The 15,815-nt window shown below is 50.0% G+C and overlaps 1 protein-coding gene across 34 annotated transcripts in view; it reads right to left on the bottom strand.

The window, feature by feature from the left end:
* The window catches only part of ttn.1 (titin, tandem duplicate 1), a 210,403-nt gene that overhangs the window by 68,833 nt on the left and 125,755 nt on the right, over positions 1 to 15,815 (bottom strand). For all 34 annotated transcript variants that reach the window (XM_075480395.1, XM_075480400.1, XM_075480404.1 and 31 more), the window contains 14 exons: positions 14,831 to 15,124; positions 14,449 to 14,748; positions 13,275 to 13,456; positions 13,025 to 13,154; positions 12,712 to 12,902; positions 11,936 to 12,365; positions 11,547 to 11,852; positions 10,844 to 11,028; positions 10,027 to 10,156; positions 9,799 to 9,950; positions 9,567 to 9,714; positions 9,106 to 9,271; positions 1,315 to 1,466; positions 850 to 1,146 (listed from right to left, as the gene is read on the bottom strand). In XM_075480395.1, coding sequence (XP_075336510.1) covers positions 850 to 1,146; positions 1,315 to 1,466; positions 9,106 to 9,271; positions 9,567 to 9,714; positions 9,799 to 9,950; positions 10,027 to 10,156; positions 10,844 to 11,028; positions 11,547 to 11,852; positions 11,936 to 12,365; positions 12,712 to 12,902; positions 13,025 to 13,154; positions 13,275 to 13,456; positions 14,449 to 14,748; positions 14,831 to 15,124 — 3,063 coding nt within the window. The remainder of the gene's footprint in view (positions 1 to 849; positions 1,147 to 1,314; positions 1,467 to 9,105; positions 9,272 to 9,566; positions 9,715 to 9,798; positions 9,951 to 10,026; positions 10,157 to 10,843; positions 11,029 to 11,546; positions 11,853 to 11,935; positions 12,366 to 12,711; positions 12,903 to 13,024; positions 13,155 to 13,274; positions 13,457 to 14,448; positions 14,749 to 14,830; positions 15,125 to 15,815) is intronic.

Raw genomic sequence — 15,815 nt, 5'->3', positions numbered from 1 at the left:
TGCCCGCTGCTCTGGGTGAGCCTCACACTGCCCGACACATTGATCTGTGCCACATTTAAGGTTATGTTTCGGGAGCTGGCTAATAATTCTTACTGTAAAAACATTCTCCAGCTTTAAATGAGGGAAGGCACCAACATTATCAGGACATGTTGAAGTTACAGGAAGTCAACAGCATTGTACGGCAGGGGTCCACGGCCTTAACTAAGCCACCAATGCGTCCTCTATCGGGAAGCTATGAATAAAATGTGAAACTTGGGTTTGACTGAGGGCAGCTTTGTTCACCAGGCAGTCAGGAGGATCAGCTCTCTCCCTGCTCTGCCTTTCTAACCTCATCTTAAAGGGGCGCTATGCAACTTTCAGTAATACGGGGTTTGTTTACCATGCAATACACACCCCAAAGCTGTAGGGGGAGCTCCGTAGAAAATAAGGCGACAGTCTAGCCAGACTGTCGTAAACCCACCAGAGCCAATTTACGGTTTATTTTTCAAGACACTGGCAGAGAATTGGAGAGCCGTCGACAGCTAATGGAGAGGGGGTGTGTCTTATCAGGCTACCTGGCTCGGCTCAGAGCCCTTTAGACCTGCCGTGAAGCAGTAGTTCTCGGCTCTCGTGTGTCGCGAGACTTCCAGAGGTCAACAAAGCACACGGCGCCACAGGCAAAGTTGCAAGCGCTGTTTCGGTCTAGGGCCACCAGATGGAGATGGAAATGTCACCGTTTTCATCAGAACAGGCCAGCCAAGCAATCTGATGATTGCCAAGCAATTTTATGACCATGAAAAAGTTGTATAGTGCCTGTGGAGCTTGAAATGTTTCCTAAGTTGGGAGTTTGTCGGGTCCGTGCGTTCTTACCGAGCACGTTGAGCCTCATTTCCTTGGAGGCCTTGCCGATGCTGTTGGAGGCCACCAGCGTGTACAGGCCGGTGTCGGGCCGCTTGCCCTGCTCGATCAGCAGCGTGCAGCTGTCGTCCGACACCATCTTGTTGATGTGCTCGTCGTACTGAACCTCCACCTTGTCGTCGGACTTGTGGGGCGGCGCCTTGAACCAGGTGAGCGTGGGGAAGGGACAGCCGCGGACCTTGGCCACGATGCTGATGTCGGAGCCCTGCTCGGCCTCCATGAACTCTTTCAGCTCGATGGACGGAGCGCCTGCCAGACATGAGATTACCCCTGAATGGTTTGACTAAAGCTCTAAAATAGAAACATCTCATTTCATTCTGTGTCTTACTATCAAAGGACAATTATGGAGAGATGGAAATATTCTCATTTCTAATCCTACATTTCCCATAGTGCACCGGTAAAGTGTCAGAGTCTTACAGGTCTGGTCCTGGATGAGGATGGGTCCAACAGTGGAGGAAGGTCGGCTCGGCCCGGCCTCATTGTAAGCCATCACTCTGAATTCATACTCGTCTCCCTCCGTCAGGTCCTCCACCTTGAAGGTGGTGGTGTCCACGTCTCTCCTGTTGCACCTGCATGATGCAGCAGACAGGTGAACTGCAGGAAATCACAAACCACCGAGCGGCCTGCGGGACAGGCTCAGGCTGCAGAAGACCTCCAGCTTCTCTCACATCAGACCAAAGAGGAGCTGAATGCTGCAGCCGAGAAGCTCGCAGGGATCGGTGGCTTTCTGTTTGCTGTGGTTCCATTCAAGGCGAGGCAGTTTGATTTATAGAGCACAATTCGTACACAAGGCAATTCAAAGTGCTTCACAGCTCCAGAAAATCACAAGAAAGCAATAAAATCATTAAAAAAATAAATAAATAAAAAAATAATAAAAATTTTAAAAAATTTAAAAACCCATTAAAAATAATCATTAACTAATTAATGTAAAAGTGAAGAGTGCAGATAAAATACTTTCAGGTGTCATATGCACAGCTAAATAAAACTGTTTTCAGCCAAACATGTCAGGGTTGATTCAAACACAATGGCATTGAACTGGGCTGAACAATTCCAGTTAGCTTTAAATGCAGCAGGATATTCAGTGATATCCTACTAATAATAATATATTATTAGTAGGATATCACTGAATGCAGCCTGCTTTGGTTCCCATGTTGAGTCTCCCTAAAACATTCTCAATAAGTCGATATTCCAGCTGTGATTTTTTCCCGAGTTTCATACAGGATGTTTAACCCATTGAGGCCGGGGGCGCTGTTGGGTTATTCTACCTTTAAAGCCGGGGGCGCTGTGCGTTATTCTACCTTTAAAGCCGGGGGCGCTGTTGGGTTATTCTACCTTTAAAGCCGGGGGCGCTGTTGGGTTATTCTACCTTTAAAGCCGGGGGCGCTGTTGGGTTATTCTACCTTTAAAGCCGGGGGCGCTGTTGGGTTATCCTACCTTTAAAGCCGGGGGCGCTGTTGGGTTATTCTACCTTTAAAGCCGGGGGCGCTGTTGCGTTATTCTACCTTTAAAGCCGGGGGCGCTGTTGCGTTATTCTACCTTTAAAGCCGGGGGCGCTGTGCGTTATTCTACCTTTAAAGCCGGGGGCGCTGTTGGGTTATTCTACCTTTAAAGCCGGGGCGCTGTGCGTTATTCTACCTTTAAAGCCGGGGGCGCTGTGCGTTATTCTACCTTTAAAGCCGGGGGCGCTGTTGGGTTATTCTACCTTTGAGGCCGGGGGCGCTGTGCGTTATTCTACCTTTAAAGCCGGGGGCGCTGTGCGTTATTCTACCTTTAAAGCCGGGGGCGCTGTTGGGTTATTCTACCTTTGAGGCCGGGGGCTCTGTGCGTTATTCTACCTTTAAAGCCGGGGGCGCTGTGCGTTATTCTACCTTTGAGGCCGGGGGCGCTGTGCGTTATTCTACCTTTAAAGCCGGGGGCGCTGTGCGTTATTCTACCTTTAAAGCCGGGGGCGCTGTGCGTTATTCTACCTTTGAGGCCGGGGGCGCTGTGCGTTATTCTACCTTTGAGGCCGGGGGCGCTGTGCGTTATTCTACCTTTAAAGCCGGGGGCGCTGTGCGTTATTCTACCTTTAAAGCCGGGGGGCACTGTTGCGTTATTCTACCTTTAAAGCCGGGGGCGCTGTGCGTTATTCTACCTTTAAAGCCGGGGGCACTGTTGCGTTATTCTACCTTTAAAGCCGGGGCGCTGTGCGTTATTCTACCTTTAAAGCCGGGGGCGCTGTGCGTTATTCTACCTTTAAAGCCGGGGGCGCTGTGCGTTATTCTACCTTTAAAGCCGGGGGCGCTGTGCGTTATTCTACCTTTAAAGCCGGGGGCGCTGTTGCTTTATTCTACCTTTAAAGCCGGGGGCGCTGTTGCTTTATTCTACCTTTAAAGCCGGGGGCGCTGTGCGTTATTCTACCTTTAAAGCCGGGGGCGCTGTGCGTTATTCTACCTTTAAAGCCGGGGGCGCTGTGCGTTATTCTACCTTTAAAGCCGGGGGCGCTGTTGGGTTATTCTACCTTTGAGGCCGGGGGCTCTGTGCGTTATTCTACCTTTAAAGCCGGGGGCGCTGTGCGTTATTCTACCTTTGAGGCCGGGGGCGCTGTGCGTTATTCTACCTTTAAAGCCGGGGGCGCTGTGCGTTATTCTACCTTTAAAGCCGGGGGCGCTGTTGCGTTATTCTACCTTTAAAGCCGGGGGCGCTGTGCGTTATTCTACCTTTGAGGCCGGGGGCGCTGTGCGTTATTCTACCTTTGAGGCCGGGGGCGCTGTGCGTTATTCTACCTTTAAAGCCGGGGGCGCTGTGCGTTATTCTACCTTTAAAGCCGGGGGCACTGTTGCGTTATTCTACCTTTAAAGCCGGGGGCGCTGTGCGTTATTCTACCTTTAAAGCCGGGGGCACTGTTGCGTTATTCTACCTTTAAAGCCGGGGGCGCTGTGCGTTATTCTACCTTTAAAGCCGGGGGCGCTGTGCGTTATTCTACCGTTAAAGCCGGGGGCGCTGTGCGTTATTCTACCTTTAAAGCCGGGGGCGCTGTTGGGTTATTCTACCTTTAAAGCCGGGGGCGCTGTTGGGTTATTCTACCTTTAAAGCCGGGGGCGCTGTGCATTATTCTACCTTTAAAGCCGGGGGCGCTGTTGGGTTATTCTACCTTTGAGGCCGGGGGCGCTGTGCGTTATTCTACCTTTGAGGCCGGGGGCGCTGTGCGTTATTCTACCGTTAAAGCCGGGGGCGCTGTGCGTTATTCTACCTTTAAAGCCGGGGGCGCTGTTGGGTTATTCTACCTTTAAAGCCGGGGGCGCTGTGCGTTATTCTACCTTTAAAGCCGGGGGCGCTGTTGGGTTATTCTACCTTTAAAGCCGGGGGCGCTGTGCGTTATTCTACCTTTAAAGCCGGGGGTGCTGTTGGGTTATTCTACCTTTAAAGCCGGGGGCGCTGTGCATTATTCTACCTTTAAAGCCGGGGGCGCTGTTGGGTTATTCTACCTTTGAGGCCGGGGGCGCTGTGCGTTATTCTACCTTTAAAGCCGGGGGCGCTGTGCGTTATTCTACCTTTGAGGCCGGGGGCGCTGTGCGTTATTCTACCTTTAAAGCCGGGGGCGCTGTGCGTTATTCTACCTTTGAGGCCGGGGGCGCTGTGCGTTATTCTACCTTTAAAGCCGGGGGCGCTGTTGCGTTATTCTACCTTTAAAGCCGGGGGCGCTGTGCGTTATTCTACCTTTAAAGCCGGGGGCGCTGTGCGTTATTCTACCGTTAAAGCCGGGGGCGCTGTGCGTTATTCTACCTTTAAAGCCGGGGGCGCTGTTGGGTTATTCTACCTTTAAAGCCGGGGGCGCTGTGCGTTATTCTACCTTTAAAGCCGGGGGCGCTGTTGGGTTATTCTACCTTTAAAGCCGGGGGCGCTGTGCGTTATTCTACCGTTAAAGCCGGGGGCGCTGTGCGTTATTCTACCTTTGAGGCCGGGGGCGCTGTGCGTTATTCTACCTTTAAAGCCGGGGGCGCTGTGCGTTATTCTACCTTTAAAGCCGGGGGCGCTGTGCGTTATTCTACCTTTGAGGCCGGGGGCGCTGTGTGTTATTCTACCTTTAAAGCCGGGGGCGCTGTTGCGTTATTCTACCTTTAAAGCCGGGGGCGCTGTTGGGTTATTCTACCTTTAAAGCCGGGGGCGCTGTTGGGTTATTCTACCTTTAAAGCCGGGGGCGCTGTGCGTTATTCTACCATTGAGGCCGGGGGCGCTGTGCGTTATTCTACCTTTAAAGCCGGGGGCGCTGTGCGTTATTCTACCTTTAAAGCCGGGGGCGCTGTGCGTTATTCTACCTTTAAAGCCGGGGGCGCTGTTGGGTTATTCTACCTTTAAAGCCGGGGGCGCTGTTGGGTTATTCTACCTTTGAGGCCGGGGGCGCTGTGCGTTATTCTACCTTTAAAGCCGGGGGCGCTGTGCGTTATTCTACCTTTAAAGCCGGGGGCGCTGTGCGTTATTCTACCTTTAAAGCCGGGGGCGCTGTGCGTTATTCTACCTTTAAAGCCGGGGGCGCTGTGCGTTATTCTACCTTTAAAGCCGGGGGCGCTGTGCGTTATTCTACCTTTAAAGCCGGGGGCGCTGTGTGTTATTCTACCTTTAAAGCCGGGGGCGCTGTGCGTTATTCTACCTTTAAAGCCGGGGGCGCTGTGCGTTATTCTACCTTTAAAGCCGGGGGCGCTGTGTGTTATTCTACCTTTAAAGCCGGGGGCGCTGTGCGTTATTCTACCTTTAAAGCCGGGGGCGCTGTTGGGTTATTCTACCTTTAAAGCCGGGGGCGCTGTGCGTTATTCTACCTTTAAAGCCGGGGGCGCTGTTGCGTTATTCTACCTTTAAAGCCGGGGGCGCTGTTGCGTTATTCTACCTTTAAAGCCGGGGGCGCTGTTGGGTTATTCTACCTTTAAAGCCGGGGGCGCTGTGCGTTATTCTACCTTTAAAGCCGGGGGCTTTGTTGCGTTATTCTACCTTTAAAGCCGGGGGCGCTGTTGGGTTATTCTACCTTTAAAGCCGGGGGCGCTGTGCGTTATTCTACCTTTAAAGCCGGGGGCGCTGTGCGTTATTCTACCTTTAAAGCCGGGGGCGCTGTGCGTTATTCTACCTTTGAGGCCGGGGGCGCTGTTGCGTTATTCTACCTTTAAGGCCGGGGGCGCTGTTGCGTTATTCTACCTTTAAAGCCGGGGGCGCTGTGCGTTATTCTACTTTTAAAGCCGGGGGCGCTGTTGCGTTATTGTACCTTTAAAGCCGGGGGCGCTGTTGCGTTATTCTACCTTTAAAGCCGGGGGCGCTGTTGGGTTATTCTACCTTTAAAGCCGGGGGCGCTGTTGCGTTATTCTACCTTTAAAGCCGGGGGTGCTGTTGGGTTATTCTACCTTTAAAGCCGGGGGCGCTGTTGCGTTATTCTACCTTAAAGCCGGGGGCGCTGTTACGTTATTCTACCTTTAAAGCCGGGGGCGCTGTGCGTTATTCTACCTTTAAAGCCGGGGGTGCTGTTGGGTTATTCTACCTTTAAAGCCGGGGGCGCTGTGCGTTATTCTACCTTTAAAGCCGGGGGTGCTGTTGGGTTATTCTACCTTTAAAGCCGGGGGCGCTGTTGCGTTATTCTACCTTTAAAGCCGGGGGTGCTGTTGGGTTATTCTACCTTTAAAGCCGGGGGCGCTGTTGCGTTATTCTACCTTAAAGCCGGGGGCGCTGTTACGTTATTCTACCTTTAAAGCCGGGGGCGCTGTGCGTTATTCTACCTTTAAAGCCGGGGGCGCTGTTACGTTATTCTACCTTTAAAGCCGGGGGCGCTGTTACGTTATTCTACCTTTAAAGCCGGGGGTGCTGTTGGGTTATTCTACCTTTAAAGCCGGGGGCGCTGTTACGTTATTCTACCTTTAAAGCCGGGGGTGCTGTGCGTTATTCTACCTTTAAAGCCGGGGGCGCTGTTGGGTTATTCTACCTTTAAAGCCGGGGGCGCTGTTGCGTTATTCTACCTTTAAAGCCGGGGGTGCTGTTGGGTTATTCTACCTTTAAAGCCGGGGGCGCTGTTGCGTTATTCTACCTTAAAGCCGGGGGCGCTGTTACGTTATTCTACCTTTAAAGCCGGGGGCGCTGTGCGTTATTCTACCTTTAAAGCCGGGGGCGCTGTTGGGTTATTCTACCTTTAAAGCCGGGGGCGCTGTTGCGTTATTCTACCTTTAAAGCCGGGGGCGCTGTTGGGTTATTCTACCTTTAAAGCCGGGGGCGCTGTGCGTTATTCTACCTTTAAAGCCGGGGGCGCTGTGCGTTATTCTACCTTTAAAGCCGGGGGCGCTGTTGCGTTATTCTACCTTTAAAGCCGGGGGCGCTGTTGCGTTATTCTACCTTTAAAGCCGGGGGCGCTGTTGGGTTATTCTACCTTTAAAGCCGGGGGCGCTGTTGCGTTATTCTACCTTAAAGCCGGGGGCGCTGTTGCGTTATTCTACCTTTAAAGCCGGGGGCGCTGTTACGTTATTCTACCTTTAAAGCCGGGGGCGCTGTTGCGTTATTCTACCTTTAAAGCCGGGGGCGCTGTTGCGTTATTCTACCTTTAAAGCCGGGGGCGCTGTTGCGTTATTCTACCTTTAAAGCCGGGGGCGCTGTTGCGTTATTCTACCTTTAAAGCCGGGGGCGCTGTTGGGTTATTCTACCTTTAAAGCCGGGGGCGCTGTTGGGTTATTCTACCTTTAAAGCCGGGGGCGCTGTGCGTTATTCTACCTTTAAAGCCGGGGGCGCTGTTGGGTTATTCTACCTTTAAAGCCGGGGGCGCTGTTACGTTATTCTACCTTTAAAGCCGGGGGCGCTGTTGGGTTATTCTACCTTTAAAGCCGGGGGCGCTGTTGGGTTATTCTACCTTTAAAGCCGGGGGCGCTGTTGGGTTATTCTACCTTTAAAGCCGGGGGCGCTGTTGGGTTATTCTACCTTTAAAGCCGGGGGCGCTGTTGGGTTATTCTACCTTTAAAGCCGGGGGCGCTGTTACGTTATTCTACCTTTAAAGCCGGGGGCGCTGTGCGTTATTCTACCTTTAAAGCCGGGGGCGCTGTTGGGTTATTCTACCTTTAAAGCCGGGGGCGCTGTGCGTTATTCTACCTTTAAAGCCGGGGGCGCTGTGCGTTATCCTACCTTTAAAGCCGGGGGCGCTGTTGGGTTATTCTACCTTTAAAGCCGGGGGCGCTGTTGGGTTATTCTACCTTTAAAGCCGGGGGCGCTGTGCGTTATTCTACCTTTAAAGCCGGGGGCGCTGTGCGTTATTCTACCTTTAAAGCCGGGGGCGCTGTGCGTTATCCTACCTTTAAAGCCGGGGGCGCTGTTGGGTTATTCTACCTTTAAAGCCGGGGGCGCTGTGCGTTATTCTACCTTTAAAGCCGGGGGCGCTGTGCGTTATTCTACCTTTAAAGCCGGGGGCGCTGTGCGTTATTCTACCTTTAAGGCCGGGGGCGCTGTGCGTTATTCTACCTTTAAGGCCGGGGGCGCTGTGCGTTATTCTACCTTTAAGGCCGGGAAAGCGTACACGTCTTTTTTCATGTATAAGGTTGTTTTGCACCAATTATTGACCTCTGCGCCAATTAAATGCATTATAATAGACATGTGAGAGTGTCGTCATGTTCCTCATGTCATTGTTTTGAAGTTAAGTTACATCGAACAAGCATGGAGGACTTTCAGTGGGAAGACATTTCTGGCGGGAGCGATTGTGAGGAGTTTCTTGGCTTTGATGATGCTGATGAACGTGCTGACCCAATTGATGGAGCTTTATGGCGAGCACATATGTTTGAGGATGACGATAACGACGAGGATGATTTTGAAGGGTTTGGATGTGAGTGGAAGACCGTAATCGACGGAGAGATTTCACACCAGGGGTGAAAGTCGATTTACCTGCAGATGCCACAGCGTTGCAGGCATTTCATCTAATTAAAATAGTGCTGTTCCTGCACTTTACTTTTTACATTTTCTATTTTCGTGAAGGTGTATGTTAATAAACTCAATTTCCAAAGAAAGCCACAGGTGTAAGCTCTCAAATACTTTTTCTGCTACAGAGGCTGAGAAATCAATCATTTAGTAGTTGTTGACACAATTGCTGAATTTCCAGATAAACTTCAGGTTTTAGGGGGTCTTTCTGAAATCGCCCGTAGGTTTTACAGGCATTCTTTTCCAGGCGTTTTAGGCCTAAATGGGTTCATGCATGTAGATAGAAAGCAGTGGGAGCTGTACCTCCTCCAGGACTCCTTCTGGGTGCCGCTGGCTTCCCAGCAGAGCAGGTCGATGCTGTAATGGGTGACGGGCGCGCCGCCGTCGTTCTTCGGAGCCTTCCAGGTCAAAGTCACCGTGCCCTTCCTGACGCTCTGGATCTTCAGCCTCGTTGGAGGATCGGGAGGATCTGCAGATGAGGATCATTGATGGGTCACATACTCAGAAACACATCGACTGGTTCTTCCTGTGCATATCTGGAGTTACTGATGGCACCGGTAACACCGACTGAGTTTAAATTTATCAGGAAAAGAGTTCTGACCAAGTTTTCATCAGTGTGCGGTCATGTGGTCTTTAACTGAATCAGTCTGAATGATCTCTGTTAATGACATCTGGAGTCAGCAGCTGGATAAACAGTTTATCAGCTTTGTTATAGTCCAACTGTAAACATGGCTCTGTGTATTTATGAGAGAAGCCAAACGTACGGATCGCATCTCTGGCTTTGGTCCTCTCGTCCGTCTCGACGAACGGGCCGAACCCGAAGCGGTTCTCAGCACGGATGCGGAACAGGTACTCCTGACCACAGATCAGGTCCGGCACCACCAGAGATTGGGCAGCACAGGCCGGGTTTACCTGGAGGAACGAGATCAGGGTCCAGCGTTACACACGAGCAGCAACACTGGGGGTTCGTGGGCAGCTCAGACGGAGGGTTCGTACCTTGGTCCAGGCTTTGCCATCCACCGTCTTCTTTTCGATGAAGTAGCTCTTCACCCTCTCTCCTCCGTCGCTCTCCGGAGGTTTCCAGGTGAGTCTGCAGGTCCCTCTCGTCACATCGCTCACCTTCAGAGCTCTTGGAGGTCCGGGCAGGTCTGCGGAGCCACAAGAAGAAGGTAAAGACTCCAGGAACGTGTCCGTTTCATGTCTCTGAGGTAAACCTGAACCTACCGAGCACGTTGACTCTGACTTTGACCACCTTGTGTCCCGCAGGGCTCTCTGCGTTGATGATGTACCGGCCGGTGTGGCTCAGCTTGCTGTCTGGGATCAAAACCACTGAAGTCGTGTCTGTGGAGTGGATCTGAGACAGAACAGTAATGTGGGGTTAATGTCGGCACAGTTGGGACCACAGACAGATGTGAAACCTCAGTTTGGATCAGCAGGAAGGTACAGATCAGACAGTAATGGCATGTTTCCACTATGCAGTCCGGTACGGGTCGGGTCGGAACGGTTGTCTTATTTCAGTGTTTCCACGACCACCAAAGCGTACCGGTCCCATGGAACCCGTTACCATGGAACCCGTTACCATGGAACCGTTACCATGGAACCCGTTACCATGGAACCCGTTACCATGGAACCCGTGGTTACCATGGTTCCCATGTCTGTAGCCCTTCTGCTTGGGGTACCCAGCCCCCAGGACCGGTTCCAGGCTCTGCTCTCCGGTGTCGGTGAGGAGGCTGAGCAGCGGGAGCTCGATGGCGCTGGGCCAAACCAAAAAGTTTTCCAGCTGATTGAGCAGAAATGTCAGAGAGCGGTTTCACCCGGACCGCGAGCCGGTGTGGCGTTAAGCTGAAGAAGCCGGGAGCTGGTTCCACAGTATGGATGCTATTTAGGCTTCGGCTCCGCCCACCCCTGAGGGTCCGCTTTGTACAGTGGGAACGCAGGCTGAGCCCAAAGAGACCCGACCCGTACCGTACTGCATACTGGAAACGAGGCTTTAAACTCCAGAACGCTGCGCAGTGGCAGCTCGGATCTGCTGAACTCTGACCTCTGAGTCCACAGGCAGCGTGTGAAGGTCGTTCTTCTTCTCGGTCTCAGCGGTTCCGTCCAGGAAGGTCCACGTGACTTTGGGGACGGGCCGTCCGGTGATGGTGGCCGGGATCCTGATGGCGGTTCCTGCTCTGCAGTTCATCAGGTCATGGGCGATCACGTCCAGCGTCACGACGGGTTCGACTGGAGAGCAGACACAGTGTCAGACAGCAGCTTCCACACCACATCTCACACGTTTTTACTGCCTCAGAGGTAAGAATCACACGTTTTTACCGCCTCAGAGGTAAGAATCACACGTTTTTACCGCCTCAGAGGTAAGAATCACAGGTTTTTACCGCCTCAGAGGTAAGAATCACACGTTTTTCCTGCCTCAGAGGTAAGAATCACACGTTTTTACCGCCTCAGAGGTAAGAATCACACGTTTTTACCCCCTCAGAGGTAAGAATCACACGTTTTTACCGCCTCAGAGGTAAGAATCACACGTTTTTACCGCCTCAGAGGTAAGAATCACACGTTTTTACCGCCTCAGAGGTAAGAATCACACGTTTTTACCGCCTCAGAGGTAAGAATCACACGTTTTTACCGCCTCAGAGGTAAGAATCACAGGTTTTTACTGCCTCAGAAGTAAGGACACCAGTAAAAGAGGCAGGAGATTTCATCTGAAGGTTCTGCTTCACATCATCATCTCTGGGTGATCTTACTCAGGATGTCCTGGACCACGATGTCAGCTGTCCTGGCGGGCTCCGACTCCCCGGCGGCGTTCACAGCGTAGACCCTGAACTTGCACTTCTTGCCCTCCTTCAGGTCAGGGACGGTGATTTCGGTGGTTGGGTGGAGCTTGTCGTCGGGGTTTACCCTCCTCCAATCAGGAGAACCCTCCTCGTGAACTTTGATGATGTAACCCTTGATGGGGCTTCCGCCATCTTTTTCCGGAGGGCTCCAGGTGAGCGTGATGCTGCTCTTGGTCTTGTCTTTAACCTCTGGGGTTCCAGGTGGGCTGGGGGGGTCTAAGGAGCAAAAGCAGAAGGGGTCAAAGGTCAGTGACCCTCTCCAGGGAGCACACGATTAAAGGTGTGAAGATGAGACTCACTGCACGGGTCCACGGCGAAGCGGCACTCTGTGGCCTCGCTGGGCGGTCCGACGCCCGCGGCGTTGGAGGCGGCGACCCTGAACTGGTACTCGGTTCCTTCTATGAGCCTCAGCACGGTGTACTGCAGCCCCTTCACCGCCGGCTTGGTGACCGGCGCCCGGTTGACGCGACCCCAGTACACGGCGCCGCGCTCCCTCTTCTCCAGCCAGTAGCCCTGGATGGTGGACCCACCGTTCTCCAGAGGGGGGTTCCAGGTCAGGGTCATGGTGGTCGCCGTGGCAGCGATGATTTTGGGGTTACGTGGAGGTCCGGGGAGGCCGAACGGATCTCTGAGCTGGACTTTCTCTGAGTCGCAGCCATCGCTGACGCCGTACTTGTTTTCAGCTTTGATCCTGAACTGGTAGACTCCGTTCAAGTCCAGCTTGTAGACCTGAAGGACCAGAACAGCTGAGTTTACTACACTTTAGTTTGGTTCTGTGAGCTTAAAACAAGGAAAAATCCTTTTTGTTGCTGTGTTTTCAAAGGAAAACAACCTCCTGTTTGGACACATTTCAAAAGTTGCTTTCTTTTTGATATATTTACTTTATTTCTTAGATCTTTACTAGAAACTTCCAAAATCTACTGGAAACATGGAAATAAAAATCCACTTTCTTTCACTTAAAGAAAATAGATATTTCCAGTCAAAAGCTTAGACTTTTGTTTTATCTTTTTTTAATTTTTTATTATTTATTATTATTATTATTTATTTATTATTTATTTATTTAGCCATAGCTAACCCCGTATCTCCTGTCGATGAGGTTGATGGTCAGAACATCAAAGTCGGACTTCTTCTTGCTGGCATCTCTGCGCTCCACGATGTAGTTGGTGATCTCGCTGCCTCCGTTGTCCTCCGGGGCTTCCCAGGTCAGGTAGCAGGAGTTCGCCTTGATGTCCGACACCACGATGTTCCTCGGAGGAAGAGGACGGTCTGAAAACGCAGCTCAGATTAGTCTTAGAGCTCACTGTGCAGACATCAGATAAAAGAAGCAGCTTCCCTGGAGGTTAAAAAGTAAAACCAGTGAACTGAAACACGAAGGCTCCGGATCTTACCGAGGACCTCGACTCGAATGACGTGCTGAGCTTTGCCGAAGCAGTTCTCAGCCACCAGCTTGTAGTTTCCTTTGTCCTGTCGGATCGTTTCTGGGATTGCGATCTTCGTCGTCATGGTGGTCCGGTTCACCTGAGGGTAAAATGATACAGTTGTCTGCCTGCTGACTCGACTCCTCTGAGGAGCATCAGTGTTTGGCTTGAAACCATTTAGCTCCATCAAAACATTTCATTCTTAAAGGATCTTTCTGACCTCCTCTGTCTCCATGGTCATCTTGTCGACATCGGGCTTCTCGATCACCACGTCGTCCTTCATCCACTGGAGTGTCGGCAGGGGGAGTCCGGTCACCTCTGCTGGGATGTCGATGGCTGCTCCTTTCCGCACGATGATGGCGTTGCTCTTGAAGAACTTCAGGATATTAATAACCGGAGCAACTGTGGGGAAAAAAAGCGTTTATCAATGTGTGTCTCTGAAACTTTGAGACGCCTGAAGGTAAAAAGCATCGCTGTGAACTTCATACAAACAAAGAAACAGACCAAACTACTGGACTTTGGGCTTCTACAAGCTAGGAGAGTGATTGCACTTCATTGGAAGAATATAGAGGCTCCTTCCATGAAACAGTGGATAAAAGAACTTTCAGAGTGCATTGGTCTAGAAAGACTAACATATATCGCTAAGGGAAAACTGAAAGAGTTTGTTCATCTTTGGGAACCATACATGAGCATTATAGAATCTGGAATGTAATGTATTTATTTATTTATGTTTGTTTATTTACTTATTTATTTTAAGGGAGATTGTTATTACATTGAAATGTAAATCTGTATTTCAGTTAAGAATTTTGTACTTTGAGTTATTGATGTTAGGATTGTGCAAGTTTAGGTATGTGTGTGCGTACTACAACACATGTCACAGTTCACACTGGAAAAAATGCCCCTCCAAAAATAAGTAAAAAAACAACAAATAAAAGACGTTTTTCCTTGAAATAAGCAAAAAAATCTGCCAAATGGAACTAGTGAAAATCGGCTTGTCCAGATTTCTTGAAATAAAATGTGATATTTGGGACTTTTGAGTTAAAAGTGATCTTGAAATTAGCTTAAAAACCTCTTCAAATGAAAAAAAAAAAGCTTGTTTCATATGAAATGTGACTCAAACAATTTCTTTTCAAGACTTTTTCATTTAACAAGATATTCCAGATGTATTGTCTTCAAACCAGTCCCTATATCTGGCTGAAATGGTGCTTGTTAGGCAGTTGTGTCTTATATATTAAGTGTAATGAGATATTTTGACTAGAAATGAGACAAATATACTTGGTAAGATTTCGATTTTTTCCAGTGCAAGTGTTCTGTAAAGTAATAAAACCCAATAAAGATATTTGAAAAATTAAAAAAAAAATTTTTTAAAAATAATCGCTGTCATTTCCACGTACTTTCATCGTCCTGGATCTTGGCGCTGATGGGTTTGGACGGCTCTCCATCACCAACCTCATTCACAGCTTTGACGCGGAACTCGTACTCCTGGTTCTCAGAGAGGTTCTCGATGGTTCCGCAGCACTCTGGGAAGATCTTGCGGTTGGCCACTTCGAACTCGGTGCTGTCGGACCTCATCTTCTCCACGTAGTATCCTCTGATGGGGCTGCCGCCGTCGCTGAGAGGGGGCTGCCAGGCCAGAGTGATGGTGGCCTTGCTTCTGTCGGTGTAGTGCAGCCTCTCAGGGGCAGATGGAGTACCTGCAACGTGGTAGAAGAAGTCAGCTCGTGTCCCCACAATGTCAGGCGATAACGGCACCAGTTCTTCTGCTGGTGTGTTTACCTTTGGCATCCTCAGCCAAGATGGGTCCCAGGTCTGCTGGAGCTCCGTCACCGTACTTGTTCCGGGCGATGACCCTGAAGTCGTACTCCTCGGCGGCCAGCAGGCCTTGGATGTCACACTTACAGGACGCCGTCTCAATGGGCTGTCGGAAAAGCTTCATCTTGGCATCCTTCCTCAGCACCTCGTAACCAATGATGTCACTGCCCCCGTTGTCCAGGGGGTCCGACCAGGTGAGGACGATGTTCTTCTTGGTCACCTGGACCGTCTTCAGGTCGACCACCGGTCCGGGAACATCTGTGGAAACACAGCGGCAGTTAGTGGAGGATATATTGACTGAAGAATCAGTTTGCCCATCTGATTAACAACCAGAAGGAGATGAGAACGTGCTCGGTTCAGTTTACAGAACAACAGAACCAGGGACAGAGGTGCAGGGTTAGGGTTAACCCTCCCGTTGTCTTGCAGGTCCAAAGTGACCAACTACCATGTTTAGCTGTAGAAAAAATACCTTAAACTATCTTTTTCTAACTGGAAATGTTCTGACTTTTCCTAAAGGGACCCCATCATTAGAAAAAGTCAGACTTTATTTTTGTTTATGTTTCCATGTGGGCTGTACACCACTAGGGTACAAAGATTGTCTTATGGGTCATTTTTGACCCGTGAATTATAAAAACATTTAAACACCAGAAAAAAGTTCACTGTTTTTTTCCCTTTCAATATAATTAATTCAGAAGTAATTACTTCACATTAATATAATAGTAATAATAAACCTTTATTATGTAAAAGAAAACTGAGAAAACAAGAAAACTGTTGGTCCAACTGACAAAAAAAAAAAAGTGTAATCCTGAAAACTGCTGATTGTCTTTTTGTATTGTGTAACAAAAAATACATGATAAAAATGTATTAATTGAGTTGAATAGATAAATAACAGGTGGTTTCATCATACTAAATAGATTTTGGATTTAAAATTCAATTAAGTTGCTTTATT

This window comes from Odontesthes bonariensis, chromosome 12 (genome assembly GCF_027942865.1).
Source record: "Odontesthes bonariensis isolate fOdoBon6 chromosome 12, fOdoBon6.hap1, whole genome shotgun sequence".
In the NCBI taxonomy this organism is placed as follows: domain Eukaryota; kingdom Metazoa; phylum Chordata; class Actinopteri; order Atheriniformes; family Atherinopsidae; genus Odontesthes; species Odontesthes bonariensis.
Note: the sequence above shows the minus strand (reverse complement) of the source record. Positions and strands in the feature narration are given on the sequence as shown.